General features: G+C 36.9%; 1 protein-coding gene across 1 annotated transcript in view; it reads left to right on the top strand.

Moving 5' to 3' along the window:
- Positions 1 to 17,267, top strand: part of LOC134754831 (transient receptor potential cation channel subfamily V member 5) — a 64,401-nt gene that overhangs the window by 20,650 nt on the left and 26,484 nt on the right. Inside the window, exon 6 of the mRNA XM_063691259.1 lies at positions 3,142 to 3,295. Coding sequence (XP_063547329.1) covers positions 3,142 to 3,295 — 154 coding nt within the window. The remainder of the gene's footprint in view (positions 1 to 3,141; positions 3,296 to 17,267) is intronic.

Genomic DNA, 17,267 nt, shown 5'->3' on the forward strand with positions numbered 1-17,267 from the left:
GTAACGCATGAATGAAAAACATAATCATGTTTAACTGTAAATTCGTAAACATTATTAAATAATCAGAATTTTCCTCGAGTCCGTCTGGGAAATCATGCCTGTCACTAAATCCATTCTCCGCCCCGCCACTGACCCAATTCCTCAAACCCCCCGATCACTCAACCTGACAGCACATCAACACCTGATCACTGAACCCCTCGACCCTAAACCATCAACCCTTTAACTGCCATTCCCCGACCCCTAACCCCAGACCCCTTAACTCCTAACCCTATACCCCAATCCCTTCACTACCAATCCCTCAGTCCCCGACCCATGAACTCACCTCCCCTCAACCCCCAACCTCAAACCCCCCAAACACTGAACCCTCTACCTTCACCTCTCAGTCTCTTTAGTTGTTTCCAACACTACCTACATCAAAAATCATAATACACATACGAGGGAAGTTATCAGTAGCCTTACCACGAGTTTGACATTGATATATTCGCTATCGTGTGCGTAACTTACTGTTTTTGCATCTCGCTCGTACTGGCATATTAGTGTACAAAGTAAGTTTAACTCGGAGGGATAGTATACGCGATCTGGGTGTAATAATGGATACAAAATTAACCTTTAATATTCATATCGATAATATCTTAAATAAAGCATATAAACAGGCTTTATTCTTCGCGTTGCAAAACCCTTTCGAAGACCCCTGACGTATAAATTACTTTATAATAGCTATGTCAGAAGTCGCTTAGAATTTGCTTCTGTAGTATGGAACCCCCTGTCATGATGTACACAGAAACAGAATAGAAAGATTACAAAAAATATTCATAAAGGCTCTTGAAATCCGAACAGGTAGAAATTACAAAAGTTACGCCACCTCCTTAGCCAGATACAATCTTGAATCTCTTTCCTTAAGACGCTCCTGTACCGATTTAATTTTCTTATTCAAAATTTTCAATAATTTAGTGGATGCCCCTGAACTTTTGCAAAATATAGATTTACGCGTACCCCGCAGAACAGAACGTAGTTGTCGCAATAAAATGTTATTTAGCATCAAAAGCAGCAGAACTAAACATGCGCAGCACTCATACATTAAACGCACATGTAGGTTGTACAATGAAAAGTGCCAAAACGTGAACATATTTAGCAGCTCATTGAGATTGTTTAAGAAATTAGCTTATTCTTCTTTAAAATAAAAATACCCGATTGTGAATTTAAGATTTCATCATATATCTCGTCACACATGTGGTGCGGCATGAAATAGTAGAAATTAAATAAAATTGAAAAAAAAAAAACCGTACTAAATTGTTGCCTTTCCTTTATCTTCCTTTTAATTTTCTACAATTTCTTGTCGGACTATATGTACAATATGCATGTATTGCATGTCATTTGTACTTAGTAATAAGTTTTTATTAATAGTCGTTTACATATAGGAAACTATAGGTCTATTGCTAGAAAAATGTTACTTTAAATACTCATCTGTTTTATAAGCCTGTTTGTTTCTCAATAAATAATAAAAAAATAAAATAAAAAGTTACAAAGAATATTTAGTGCCAAACTCGTGGTTAGGCTACAGTTGCACTACATCAAATTGGTGGTTTTGAGGAGGAAATGCTTGAGTTACTTTAGAAAACACCGAAATTACCATACACGTGTCTTTAAGAATTGAGGAGTTCCCTCAATTCCTCACGGATTCCATCATCAGATCAAAACCAAAAATATTAAGTACGAAAACAACTTGGAGAGGTAACTTCTTTCAAACAGAAAAAGAATAACTCAAATCGGATCATCGGTGCCGGAGTAATCGCTGAAATCATTATCATCAAAACAATCATCATCATCAGCTCCACTTCATCAAACTGGTGGTTTTCGAGAAAAAATGCTCAAGTTGCTTAAGAAAACGACCAAATCACCATACATCTGCCTTTAAAAAATGAGGAGTTCCCTCAATTCCTCATGGATCCCATCATCAGAACAGCACCAGATTAATGTGGGAGCACCTTGGAGGTAGTTCCTTTCAAACAAAAAAAGAATTGTTCACGTCGGACCACGGGTCTCGGAGTAATCGCTGAAAATACTACATTAAAAAAATCATCATCACTATCTTCAAAACAATCATCATCATCAGGTCCACTTCATCAAATTGGTCGTTTTCGAAAGAAAATGCTCAAGTTGCTTATGAAAACACCCAAATCACCATACATGTGCCTTTAAAAATTGAGGAGTTCCCTCAATTTGTCAGGGATCCCATTATCAGATCAGAACCAGATTAATATGGGATGAACTTGGAAGTAGCTCCTTTCGAACAAAAAAAGAATTACTCAAATCGGACCACGGGTCTCGGAATAATCGGTGCATACATAAAAAAAAATAGCCAGAACCGAATACAGAACCTCCTCCTTCTATGAAATTGAAGTCGGTTAAAAAGTGGTGCATATTTTACATATAGTGTAAAAAATTTAGTAATGCCCCTTGTACAAAAAATATCTACTGTAAAATTTAATGTTTACATCTTTTAAAAAACTTAATTTAAATTTTTTTTTTTCAAAAATCTATTTTTTGGGGAAAATTGTACACATACGTTCACAAAATAGTGTTCTATTATGTTCCAAACACAAATATACTGTAGGACATAATGTGATGTTCTCGAACAATTCAAAGTTTAGACACCGGCCTATAATAATTAAGCCTTGTTTATTCCTTAATAAAATTTAAGTAACATTTCAATTATAATCATATTTTACGTAATTTAATTAATAATAGTCAATTTATTATGAATGCAAACATTATTATTTATAACTATTATTGCCTAAGGACTCGCTACAGAGTAAAGGCCTCCTCCATTTTTCTGCACAGATCTCTATCAGTTGCCTTTTCCATCCAATTGTTTCTTGCTCTTTTTACAATTTCGTCAGTTCGTCACCCCACCTGTGTGCTGGCTTTCCTTGCTTTCTCTTGCGGGGAGGGCCGGTCCATGTGGTTATATTTTTGGTCCACCTATCGTTTTTGATACGTGCAATATGGCCGGCCCATTTCCAATTTAGTTTTTTGCAGTGTAGTAAGGCGTCTATGACTTTTGTTCTGTTTCTTATATCTGCACTTTTCTTTTTATCTTTTACTCTCTGTTTAATTTCTAAACATGGTATAATGTATTAGATACGTGTACTGGGGCGAGTACCCGCTGAGCTTCGCGGCGTGCCTGGGACAGGAGGAGTGTTACCGGCTGATCCTGGCGCGCGGTGCCAACCCCGACCTGCGGGACACAAACGGCAACACCGTGCTGCACATGCTCGTCATCTACCAGAAGATGGTCAGTTGTATCCTTATTCGAGTGCGCTGCTGTTGTGTCAAAAAAAACTTACACCTACCCTCGCTACCGTTATTAATTAATATTTGATTCACAATTATTGGTGCTTGGTCACAAATTTACAACAATATACCACTTTACAAAATTATGTTCCTACGAACCAGATGTTTATAGAATAGAATAGAAATCATTTATTCAAACGACACATCAATCAATACAATATTATAAATAAATATTTCTGCTATATATTTTAAAATCATCAAGCTCTAAAAAGTTATCGACAGTGAAACAACAAAACATCACTGGATAATATACAATATGTAGGTACCTAGTCTAATTTTTTAAACAGTGAGGCTATTAGAACATTGAACTCTATTAGTAAGTAGGTATTTTGTCTAGAAGTCTTCTAGAAATTGTATATTTGGTATCAATGCATTCAGTATGATGTCCTGAACACATATACATGAGATGACAAGCGCGAAATGGTGGGGGGTAGTTACTATGACGCGTCATAAAGTCGGCAGTACAAAGTTTTTAACTTTTTTGGTCTAACAAATTATTAGAAAACGTTCAAATTTTTACTTTTAGTTTGTCTCTTTCTCCCTTAGTAATCATAATTCTGTTTGATGAGCATTTAGTGTTAGTACATTAATAACTGTATTTAGTACCCTAAGAGTAGTTTAAGTGTATAGTATATTTCTATTACATGTTCTAGTGAGAGCTGTTAAGGAAATAAGTGAATGTCCTTAGTGTGCATTTGTAAACTCATCTCCTGCTCACTTATTTCTGTTTGCTTTCCAAATAAATAAAATAAAATCCATATTGCAGAAAATATGCTTAAAAACTGTTTTTAAAATGTACAGATGAATCGCTACATTCGCTACGTGACGTATTTAGGGAAAAGCGCTCTTTTTGACACTTATCAGCATTCATATATTAGAACTAGCTGTTGCCCGCGACTTCGTACGCGTGGATTTGTATGTTGGTGTTTATATATTTTATATATACATGAGCATAGAACATTATGCAGCAAAAGATATCAGTAGTAGGGATTGTAGAACCGGTACTGTTTCAAAGAACCGGGATTTTCGGTACCAGGCATGAATGGAACCGGGATTTCCCGGTACTTTCGAGAGTTCCTTAAAAAAACAGTTTTTACCTCATTTTTCAGTAAAAAAATCGTAAAACGACCGTAAATCTTTCTCTTAACATTGGTACAATATAAAACGTACCATAATGAAGGCACACACACTTCTTTTTTCAATACGAAGGACCAAGACATTAAATTATTCAGCCAGAATTAAGAATTTACCAAGGCATACGTGCAGACATAGAGATTTTTCTAGCACGAACGTCATGCTTGTCAAAATAAAAACATCGACAATCCTGTTATCGATAAGCACCCCTTCAACGTTAATCATTTTCCATATTTCTGCTATGCACCCATTACATCAGTGGAAGTTCAAAATCTTTTATTCAATCTATGCGGGGTTTTTTTTTTCAAAAAGACGAGGATGTTTGACACCCGAAATTATGGGAAAAAATAATAATTTATTAATTATAATCAAATGTTAAAAATTACAATTTAACAAAGCTCCACAAAAATAAGAAAACTTATGTAAGAAAACCTGTGTGATGGTTTTATCGACGATGACAATTTGAAAACCAATCTAGGTTTATGTGTGCCATGCAGTTATTTTTTTAAATTATGTACTATGTAGGTGAAGTATTAAAAATATTCTTGTTCATTTATTTCCAAACAAGCCACATTTGTTTATATTTATAACATTATTATGGCAGTTATAAGATATCGATAATATAAGATATCGATGAACTAAATCTCGGAAGGAAGTCATTATTAGCGTTGCGTCGTTCGTGCTAGTAAAATCTCCATGACTACATAATATGTGTCACTGTAATATATTAATTCATTTTAAAAATGGTATTATCGAATGAGCCTCTTATACCGTGTTCGAATTAAAAGGACTATTTTATTAATTCCAAATGTCTTTCTATTTTTTGCTCCTATTTAGTACTTATATATATAACTAATTATTCGTATAAAATTATTTATCGTAGAAAGAAACACTTATGGCCATAGTTTCAAATTGCGCTATTTTATATTGTCAGCATTGTCAAACCCATAGACTATGTTTGTTTTGATTTTAATATGTGGTCAGCCGTAAAAGTATTAGCCTTAGATTGATAAATTATATTTATTTAAAGAACATGATATTGCATGCTATGTAACAGAAAACAGTCAAATATTGTACCGGAAATGTTAGTCCCGAAAATCCCGAAAGTATGAAATTGATATAGGATTAGGAACATTGTATATTAATAATATATATCGTCGTTGCGCTTACTAAAACAGATATGACAGTGCGAGATTTTAATCAAACCTAATTATTAGGGTTTGCTTTCGGGAATGCATTTGTTAATAATTATACAACGCATGAAATTTGTCTTTCACAAAGTACGTAGTTTCAGCACCTAACTGAAAAAAATTGTTCTCGATATAATCCCTCTCAACACTTAGATTTTCAAGTCCACTATTTAAAAAAATGTTCGCTCCTGAATACTCCCGATGCAAACTTTATTAATACAAACTTTTCAAACACGGTGCAATCAGTTTTCGTCTATTTTAATATAATGCCCTTTTACCAAGTTTCATGTTCCTAGCTTAAACGAAAACTTGTAGTACACATAAACTTACATCCCATTTTTAACCCCCTTAGGGGTTGAATTATTAACAACGTTGAAATAAGTTTTTTTTTGTAATATTATACAATACCTTTCTAAGAAGTTTCAATAAGCATTTGTAATGGATTCAAATTTTCAACCCCTTTTTAACGCTTTTAGGGGATGAATATTTAAAAACGCTTAAATTACTTTTCTTGTATTATAATAATATATGCCTTTATACAAAGACTGAAGTCCTGTACTCAAAAAAAGGTTTGATCTCGATACAAACTTTCAACCCCCTTAAAAAATTGCACGGTTTAGACTCACTTGTTTTAGTCACTCGCGCGACATGTTTCTCAAGCACTAATAGTGCGAGCAGCGTTCACGACGACCGTGTATTGCGTACTGCCGCGCGCCTCGGTATGTAATGCGGGGTGGTAATGTTAATGTCTAACAACAGTTTAAATTCGATTTCAACCCCCTTTTCAGCACCTTGGGGGATGAATTTTCAAAAACGCTAAAATCAGTTTTCTACTCTTTTAATGGTATAATTTTGTACGAATTCATAGCTTGAAATTAAATATGAACCCTATACAAACTTTCAACCTCTTTTCAACCCCTTTAAGGGGTAAATTTAAAAAAATCGCTGTAATTACTTTTCTTCTATGCTAATAATATTCCCTTATACAAATATTCAAGTCCCGTACTCAATAAAATGTTCAATCTCCATACAAACTTTTAACCCCCTTTTCACCATCTTGGGGGATGAATTTCTAAAAACGCCTAAATTAGTTTGCTTGTTTTTTTAATATAATACCTTTGTGAAAAGTTTTAAGTTCCTAGCTTATAATAAAATTTGAACCCAAGACAAACTTTCATCCCCTGTTAAACCCAAAGTGTAGGGGTTAAATTTCCAAAAAACGTCAAAATCTTTTTTTTGTAAGCTGCTATTTCAAAGAAGAAAAAGAAGTTTCAAAGCATTTGTGATGGTTTCAAATTTTCAACCCCTTTTTAACCCTTTTAGGGAATGAATTTTTAAAAACGCTGAAACTACTTTTCCTGTATTCTAATAATATGCCTATATACAAAGTTTTAGGTTCCGCATTTGATAAAATTTTTGATCACCATACAAATTTTCAACCTCATTTTTACCACCTTAGGGGATGAATTTTCAAAAACGCTGAAATTAGTTTTCTTATTTTTTTATAATATATCTTTTATCCAAGGTTCAAATTCATAGCTTAAAATAAAACTTGAACCCCATACAAACTTTGAACCCTCATTTCATCCCCTTAGGGCAGGAGTCAGCAACCTTTTAGCAGCCAAGGGCCACATAGCGGTTAGCAAAATTTCAGCGGGCCGCACACTGTTAATATTTCGTGAATTTATTAGACAAAAGGTACTACATTGTCGTTTGTCAAGTGTCAAATGCCGAAATTGAGAGCGCGCTTCGCCCGCTCTTACATGCAGGGTGCCAGCGGCGCCCTTCACACTTAAAGGTCGGGCTGAACCCGACATTCAGCGTGCTTCGCGCGCTCTTACGTACAGGGCGCCTCTCACAGTTATTCATCTTACATGCAGGGCTCCTGCGGCGTCCCTCACAGTTATTCAGCGCCCTTCGCGCGCTCTTACATAAAGGCGCCTGCGGCGCCCCTCACACTTAAAGTTCGGGCGGAGTCCGACATTCATCGCGCTTGGCGCGCTCTTACATGCAGGGCGCCTGCGGCGTCCCACACAGTTATTCGGCGCGCGAAAGCGCGCTCTTACATGCAGGGCGCCTGCGGCGCCCCTTACAGTTATTCAGCGCCCTTCGCGCGCTCTTTACATTCAGGGCGAATCCCGGCATTTAGCGCGCTTCGCGCGCTCTTACATTGCGATAGGCAGACACTCATATTGGCACACGTCTGTGCATATTGAGTGATCAGTACATTTAATGTAGATCTTGTGATAATGGGTCCCAACTCCAAAAAATAAATATTTGAAATGAAAGACTTTTCTTTTTCACTCGATCACTTTAGTGACATAGGACTGATGCAACCCGGAGGCACAGGGCGGACACGCCATACATCAAAACTCGCTTGCGTTTATATGTGTGAACGGCACGTTTGTACACGCGTCTTTGTGTGCGTTTGCTGCTTAGGGCTGCCACTTAGATGTTTTTGAGTTCACGGAGCGTTGTCGTAATACCGTAATACTCGTAATGTAAATATCTAACTAAGGAATAGAAATATTTTTATTCCTTAATTAAAGAAACCATTTTTAAGTTCGCATAATTTACATTACGAGGTTCTATTCTTCCGATTCATGCCCGTCATATTTATGAGAATACAGCGCAGCGTTCATATTTCCAATCATGGTTTGAGTTCCTCGGATTATTTGCACAAAATGTGAAAGAAAAGTACATGTTGTATTTGCAGGACAATGCTCTTAATTGAAAACTAAAAGTGTAACATTTAATAAATTTAAGTACCTATTTCCAAGAAGTAACAACATCAAACAAGTAGTGCTATTAAAGTTTCAAATACAACACACACAGCCGTCGTGCGGCGCTGACATACGGCGAAGGCGGAGCCGAACATTCTCGAGGCCTGCCGAAGTGACACGAGCGGGCCGCGGCCGGCCGTGCACACGCAGGATAACCCGACCGAAACGTAAACAAACGAAATTGTATGGGCAATCTACCGTTCACAAAGCAATTGGTCCTTGCCCCTTGGTCGGTTTATAATCTTACACTCAACTGTACCTACTTTGAAAGCGGAATTATTATAAATAGGTATTTGCATTATTGTTTTTATTAACTTATATAGTTTTTTTCTTGATATGATAAGTGTAACAGAAATCAAAATATTTACGAAGGAATTATATCTACATATGTACCTACCTATAGGTAGTTGAATGTTAGCTAAAATTCACAAATTCAACGAACAGGTTGTTGAAATCGGTAGGTAGGTACTAGGTAGGTACCTATCTAAATATTATCACACATTTTACACTTTGTTACATTGACGTACATTTGGGTTTTCGACAAATTGTAGTTTAAATTAATGTGATTGTAGAAAACGCGTTATTTGATGTATTATCAATATTATATGTATAGGTACCTACATGCTAGGTACACTACACGTAGGTATAAGTATTATTTAGTACATATAAAAAAAACTTCTTTATTTTTCCAATTTGATAGGCACCCATACCCATACATCGCACAATACATCGGCATTTTGAACGTTCCGTCATCGCGTCGCTAACCGAACTGAGCGGCCGGCGAAAAGCCAGCAATCTGGTGTCGCGGGGCGAGGTAATTCGAGTCGGGGCGGGGCGGTGCGTGGCCGTTCTGTATGATAATACTATTACTTATTCTGTGCCGGAGGCTCGCGGGCCGCCGGTTGCCGAACCCGCCTTAGGGGATGGATTTTGAAAACCCCTTTTTAGTGGATACTAACGTTATAAAAACTACATATTGTGTAAAATTCAGCTCTCTAGGAAAAATGGTTTGGGCTGGGCGTTGATTTAAGTGAGTCAGTCAGTCAGTCAGTCAGGACTTTTACGTTTATATATATCAAAGAGGATATAATAAGATAGAGCGGTACTGTCATAGTAGATTTTGTAACCACAGTAAATACACTGCCATCTATCGACACACTTTAAAACTAAAAATGAAGATTTATAAAAATACGATAAAATGTATTTAAATATGGATAAATGTTTTATTTTATTTGCATTAATTATTTTTATGATTTTGACCCATGTTCTTTCACTGATATGCGTTAAAATTGTTAAATAACAAACGAAACTGTCAACGCCATCTATACGACAGTAGGCCAAAGCTAGTAGCGCCATCTGATCGAGAATCAAATTTTCTTTATTTTCGAGGCACGTTTTCTCCTTAGACTATCCATCTATTACGGAGTTATATCTATCTTTGATATATATAGAAGATAAAGTCTATTTGTAAAAAATCATCCTGAATATGTCACAAAGCGTTCATGCAAATATAATGTCAGATCGCAATATAAATAAAATATGGTACCTACTTCCGAGAGTTAGGTACCTTAATATATAAAAACTGGCCAAGTGCGAGTCGGACTCGCCCACCGAGGGTTCCGTACTTTTTCAGTATTTGTTGTTATAGCGGCAACAGAAATACATCATCTGTGAAAATTTCAACTGTCTAGCTATCACGGGTCATAGTGACATAGTGACGGGTGACAGACGGACAGACGGACAGCGGAGTCTTAGTAATAGGGTCCCGTTTTTACCCTTTGGGTACGGAACCCATAAAAGGCACAATTATATCTGCTATTAATATATTTTACAGTACATATAGTTCTTCTTTCTCGCACTAGTGCGTAAAGAGTACTTTTCGTGCATATGTCGAAAGTTTAAAGAGCCATATGTACTGTAAAACGTTGTACGATACACGTGCGAATAGGTAATTTGCAACTCGTGTCGATTTAAAACACTCCTTTTAATAATTAAACTTATTTGCTATGATATGTTTTTTTATTTACTCGCACAATGCATAGTAAAACATTGTATGATACTAAAAGATGATTTCCGCACTTGTTGCATAAATAGCTATTTCTACTCGTCGACTGTAATTGTTGAATTAAGATTTCGTCTACCAAACCTTAATTGGGTAGTTTACATGTATGTTAATAATATTCATTTCGAAACGGTTTAGTCGACTATAATGAAATTGATTAATCACAGGTCGCCGCGGTCAAGAGGATGAAACAAAACTATAGGTCAATTACTTAATTTGGGTTGTATAGTAGAAACAATTACTTCATAAGTCAAAAACGCGCATGTGACACCCTTAATATAGCAACATCCATAGACTACGAAAACCGCGAAGCGTTGCTTGTTAGTCTCCATAGGCTACGGTGGTGAAAATCGAGAAAAAAAAACTGTCTAAATATGGAATTTATCGCGGGGCAGGTACCGTTAAGAGAAGGTGTCGTTACTGTCGTTGACCAACCCGCCGGAGGGCCGGCCCCGGCGGCCGGGGCGCGTACGAGTATGAAGGTATCGCGGGCCGCGGCAGCTCGCGTATCTTAGCTGTATACTTTTGGTTTGTTTACCTATATGATTCTACTAGCTTAAAGTATTGTTTTTGTTGACTCGTAGAAAAAGTATTGTATACAATAGTGATATAATCAAGCTTTTCAAACTCGTACCCAATTAAGGCCACTCAGCAAGCTTCGTGGCCTTAACACGGTACTCAACTGAAAAGCTCTCCATTATATCACGATTGTATAAAATACTATTAATTATCTGCCTAATGAATTAAAACGCCTCGAAGGAAATACTTTTAAAGGAACGAAGACTTTGTCTATTAAAAAACGTTTTAATAGACAAAGTCTTCTATAACTAAAATAATTTTATAACTCTGTAAATTTAAATGTATATCAAAATTGAGTTGAATATAAAATATTAAAACTTAGTTTAAGAAAAAATATTAAAACTTAGTTTAAGATAAAATAAATCGTATGCCCGAAAAGGGTAAAACTGTTGATACTCATCAAAAAATTTACCTAGTTATACTTCTTATACCTACATAGTTTACACAATAAATATTACTGATTTTTCGAATTTAAACTATCGTGAGACATATTAACTTAACTAACATAGCGGTTTCACTCACGTGTTTTTAGTCACTCGCGCGAGTGACTAACAACACGTGAGTGAAACCGCTATGTTAGTTAAATTACTGATTTTTGATTTCTGTGTTATATATTAGTTATCATATACTGACAAAGCCCTTTCTTTTCATACCCCACATGTAGTTTTCATTAAAAAAAATAGTATTTTGTGGTCTACTGTAACAGAAAATTATACTGTTATTCAACTTGGTGTACTTTTCTTATTTTTGAATATATATGGTTAATTATTTTTAAACATTATACAGAGGATATTCACAGTCATTTGGTATAAAATTTGGAATAATCCACTCAGCCATTTTCAATCTAGAGCAGTTCAAAGTCAACTCTGGATTGTGAAATTTTTGAACCTTTTCTAATAATTTGTTAGACCAAGTGGTGAAAATGTTATAATTATATATTTGTAATCTACTTACACAAAGCCCTTAATTTTGGTACCCCACATTATGTTGAAAAGAAAAAAGTAATAAACTTTGTACTGTCGAATTTATGACGTCACAGTAACAACCCCTACCATTTTCGTACTTGTCATCTCATAATATTTGTATTTAGGACATCAAACTGAATGCATTAATACCATATTCACCCATATCCGAGATGACTTAAACGAAAGTAACCTAAAGCCTAATTTGCCAACCCACTATATCCAGTCAAGTTCTAAATTCGATGGATATATAGGGAAAACTAGAATTATCTACTCGTATTTATATTCACTTGGTGTCTAAATAGCTGATATTTTTTAGGGTTCCGTATCCAAAGGGTAAAACGGGACCCTATTACTAAGACTTCGCTGTCCGTCCGTCTATCCGTCTGTCACCAGGCTGTATCTCATGACCCGTGATAGAATAGATGAAATTTTCACTGATGATGTAAAGTTTGTCAAATGATTGTCTCATTTCAAACATAGACATGGAGAATCAATACTATCTTTGTCTTACTAGTCTTAGTTAGACAAAAAAAAATTCAAAATCGCTCTCCTTCTTCTTGATGCGACTGGCAAAATATGTTACTTTTTGGCAACCGGATTTTTTAACCTAATTTGACCCCGCTAAATCCGAATTTGCCGGTTGCCCGATCGAAATCTTGACCGGAAGTGAGATATTCAAGATGGCGGCCATTATTGCCCTACATAGCGACCCTAATGAGTTCCTTGTATGGAGACCTTTGTTTTTTTTTGATAATTTTTATTGCAAGGAATAACAGTTGAAATAACACGTACATTCTGAAAATTTTGAGTATCTATTTGGTATGGTTCAAAATATACAGTAATATATAATACTAGAGACCCGTTGCGGCGTCAAAACGCCGCTAGAGTATGGTTCTAAAAGTTAGGTTGCCTGTCCACTGGAGCGGAGCCAGCGGTAAGCGGGGAAAAAATCCAGCAATAGAATTTCATTAAAATTTCAGAGCGGAGATTTTTCCTCGCTCATCGCTGCGCCACCTCGCTCCGCTCCTGTGGACAGGCAGCCTAAGACTGAACGCTTAATGAAATCAGGAAATGTGACGTCTTCAGATGAATCACTGGCTGTCACTATCTATTTGATGCTGACTATACCCATAGAATATGAAATCTTATACATAATTATCCAACAAAACAAAAAAATATACCTACCTTAAAAATATAATTATCCATACTAATATTATAAATGCGAAAGTCTGTCTGTCTGTCTGTCTGTCTGTCTGTCTGTCTGTCTGTCTGTGTGTAACCTCTTCACGCTTAAACCGCTAAACCGATTTAGTTGAAATTTGGTATACAGATAGTTTGATTCCCGGGGAAGGACATAGGATACATTTTATCCCAGAAGTCACCCCTCAAGGGGGTGAAAAGGGGGGTGGAAATTTGTATGGGGAATCAATAACCGCTGAACCGATTTAGATGAAACTTGGTATGGGGATAGTTTGGGCTGTGGGAAATGATATAGAATAACTTTTATCCCCGAAATCATCCCTTAAGGGTGTAAAAAATGGGGTGAAAATGTATAGCGTGGACCAATTTGGAGGTGAAAAAAGGATGGATTAAAAAGCAGATTTGTTTAAGAATTAAGATGCCCAAATTACTAATTCCATGCAGACGAAGTCGCGGGCAAAAGCTAGTTTCTTATAAAATGGCGACACGTTTGTATAATTTTAGCGTATTATATTTCGGTCGCGTAGCACCTACCAGCATGCTTTGTGATCGTTAGTTTTGATGCAAAAAAGACATAATTATTGTCTATCTTTTCGCATCTTTCTAAACTAAAAATTATGATACGCGACCGCGATATGATACGTTAAATCAAGATTTCGTGGATAGGATGCCTTCTTGTCATTTGGCTCTCATGCCTAAAATTTCATAGGGCTAGAATATAATTTATATATTTAATTCTCTTTTTCCTATTATTCATGAGACTGAAGTTTACAAACATTTTACAAACATTCCGTGTCTGGGCTATACCGCGAAAATCGAAGTTCAAATTGCGGGCATCTTTCTCTGTCAGTCTAATTACGCCTTCATTGGAGTAAAAGAGAAAGATCCCCGCAATTTGCGAATTTCGGTTTTCGCGGTAGACCCTCTGACCTAATAATAGACATAGTATATACACGTAGTTATAGACATGAAACCGAGCGACCAGGGGTAAGAGAAAGACATATTCATGTATTGACAGTTTCATGTATGGCAGCATAATCCTTTTTAGGGTTCCGTACCCAAAGGGTAATAACGGTGGGCGAGTCCGACTCGCACTTGGCCGGTTTTTTCTCTTTCACTCTTATAAATTTCGGTATTTCGCCATCGCCTCCATTTCATTCGGCATTTTTTCATGGTCGGGTTATGCCATCATAGCAAACCCGACCATGAAACAATGCCCGGTCGGTGATAAAGATAAAGCATGGCACTATTTTCTCTTTCCTCTTATAGGAATCGCAATAAGACTATCTTTCTCTATCAAAGAGTGTCAGGCCCTTGAACCTAATTTAGTTTTTTTTAATTTACTTTTTTGAAAGTATGTACAACGACTGGACCGCGACCTTGGTACCGTCAAAATATCTCTTTCTCGCTTTTGGCGTACGGCAGCCCACCTTAAGCGCCTAACACATTACCGCACCGCACTGGTCATTGTGCGATGCACCTATAAGTAAGAGCGAGAAAGAGATATTGCTTTCTCGCTCTTACTTATGGGTGCGGTAATGTGTTAGCCGCTTTATAGCCGTATTTAACAGCCGTTAGAGACTACCAAACCTCACCGCGACCTTGGTGCGATGCGGCGCACGTATCGATAGTGCGCAAGGTGGTCACCGTACGTACGTTAAGGACGCAGCTTTAAGTTAGAGCGAGAAAGAAATATTATAGCCGTATTTAACAGACTATCGTAAAAGCCGTTAGAGACTTTCACACCTCACCGCGGCCTTGGTGCGGTGCGGCGCACGTATCGATAGTGTGCAAGGTAGTCACCGTACGTACGTTAAGGACGCAGCTATAAGTTAGAGCGAGAAAGAAATATTATAGCCGTATTTAACAGACTATCGTAAAAGCCGTTAGAGACTACCACACCTCACCGCAGCCTTGGTGCGGTGCGGCGCACGTATCGATAGTGTGCAAGGTTGTCACGGTACATACGTTAAGGATGCAGCTATAAGTTAGAGCGAGAAAGAGATATTTTGACCGCACCAATAGGGCTTTTCGAGATATTCTCTTTCTCGCTCTCACTTATGGGTGTGGCGCACCAAGATCGCGGTGCGGTGCGGTAGTCTGTTACGGCTTTTACACACGATCGCACATACGCCGCACTGCACCAAGGGCGCGGACCGATGCGGAAAATGGGGTTGGCCGGCCGAAATAATTAACAGAGGGCGCCAGCATAGCTTGCCCTGTCAATCCCTAGAATTGTGTCAAATTTTTGTTTTTTTAATGCCCTGGATGCCAGCCCTTTAAGCCAAATCTTATAGAAAAAGGGGCAAGCTATGATGGCGCCATCTCTGCAAACCTTTGACAGTTGCCAACCCCATTGGCTGAGCGTTTACCTTAAAGATCCGACATCATTTAACATCCTCATAAGAACAAACCTCGCCGTACGTGCTTTTTGAAGTAAATATAGATGCTTTTCCCCACCGATTTGTATGGTTTATGGTGCCCTGGTGGGCTACAAATTCTGTCCCTCACGGGCGTATGCGGTACGCCACTTCTATAGGATCCTACCTTCTATGTGCCAAAGCAACAATAAAATAAATATGTGTCATTTTGATGAGTACGATGTGGATGACACATGTCTGACATGTTGTCAAACACAATAATAAATTTTTATGGTGTTTTAATATAATTTTTAGTGTAGTGTATGCATGTTACAGTCTCAAAACAAATATTTGAATGGATTGGATACCTTACATACATTGGATATAGGTTTGAGTTCAATTCAATCTCAAGTCAGAACAAAGGTCACGTGGTACATTTTTTCAAATTAACTTTTTAGTACTTTTTCGGGAAAAAAACAAAAAACTAAGAGCTTATTGCAAATCTGTAGCATGAGACGAATCTAATGACATATAATTTATTAAAATCGGACCATAACTGTAGATCTGATGGGATGAACAAAAATCGGCCTCGCGTAATATATATATAGATATATATATTATTACAATAACTTAAATTAAACTAAAACTACTACTTAAATAACTAACTTAGCCCAACAGCACTCCTGTTGTCCATGTGCATGGCATTCCATTTAACAGTCCTGTGACAGTCCTTTAAAGATGGAAAATATCATCGTCAGCGGCGCACCGCACCGCAATACGAATTCCCAGTTGAAAGGCCTCGTTATGTTACAAAACTCACTCGAAGGGCTTTAATTATCCTTTATTTTTTAAATACATTTAATTATTTAAATGTTTATTCAATGGTTGAATCGTTTAGCTCGCATTTGAAACCGTTAATCTATGTGCGCGGAGTAAGACTCTTTTGGTGAAAAAAGCGTTTAGTATGAGAAATATGAGAACAGGTACGAATATTAAATGAATTTATCGTTTTATTAAGCAATTAATCTGGATTGTAATGTGTACACTGACACTTCAAAACCTAAAACCTTAAATATTGTCAAAAAAAGTCAAATTTTCATGTTTCACGCATGATTTAGTCCCCTAAACCAAAAATTGTTATATAGGTACAAATGTTAAGGACTTGGAAGTGAGTATGATTTTATTTTACCTATTTTATGTATTTTTAAAGAGATTTAAGAAATACATAAAATAGAGCGCTGGTGGCCTAGCGGTAAAAGAGTCTAACTTTCAATCCGGAGGTCGCAGGTTCAAACCCCGGCTCGTACCAATGAGTTTTTCGGAATTTATGTATGAAATATCATTTGATATTTACCAGTCGCTTTTCGGTGAGGGAAAACATCGTGAGGAAACCGGACTAATCCTAACAAGGCCTAGTTCCCCCTCTGGGTTGGAAGGTCAGATGGCATTCGCTTTCGTAAAAACTAGTGCCTGCGTCAATTCTTAGGATTAGTTGTCAAGCGGACCCCAGGCTCCCATGAGCCGTGGCAAAATGCCGGGATAGCGCGAGGAAGACGATGTATTTTTATTTTAAACAAAGTCATTACTTTTACCTACGGGAATCAAATGCGTATTTTAAAGTATCTAAAAATAGTTTAATT

This window comes from Cydia strobilella, chromosome Z (genome assembly GCF_947568885.1).
Source record: "Cydia strobilella chromosome Z, ilCydStro3.1, whole genome shotgun sequence".
Taxonomy (NCBI): domain Eukaryota; kingdom Metazoa; phylum Arthropoda; class Insecta; order Lepidoptera; family Tortricidae; genus Cydia; species Cydia strobilella.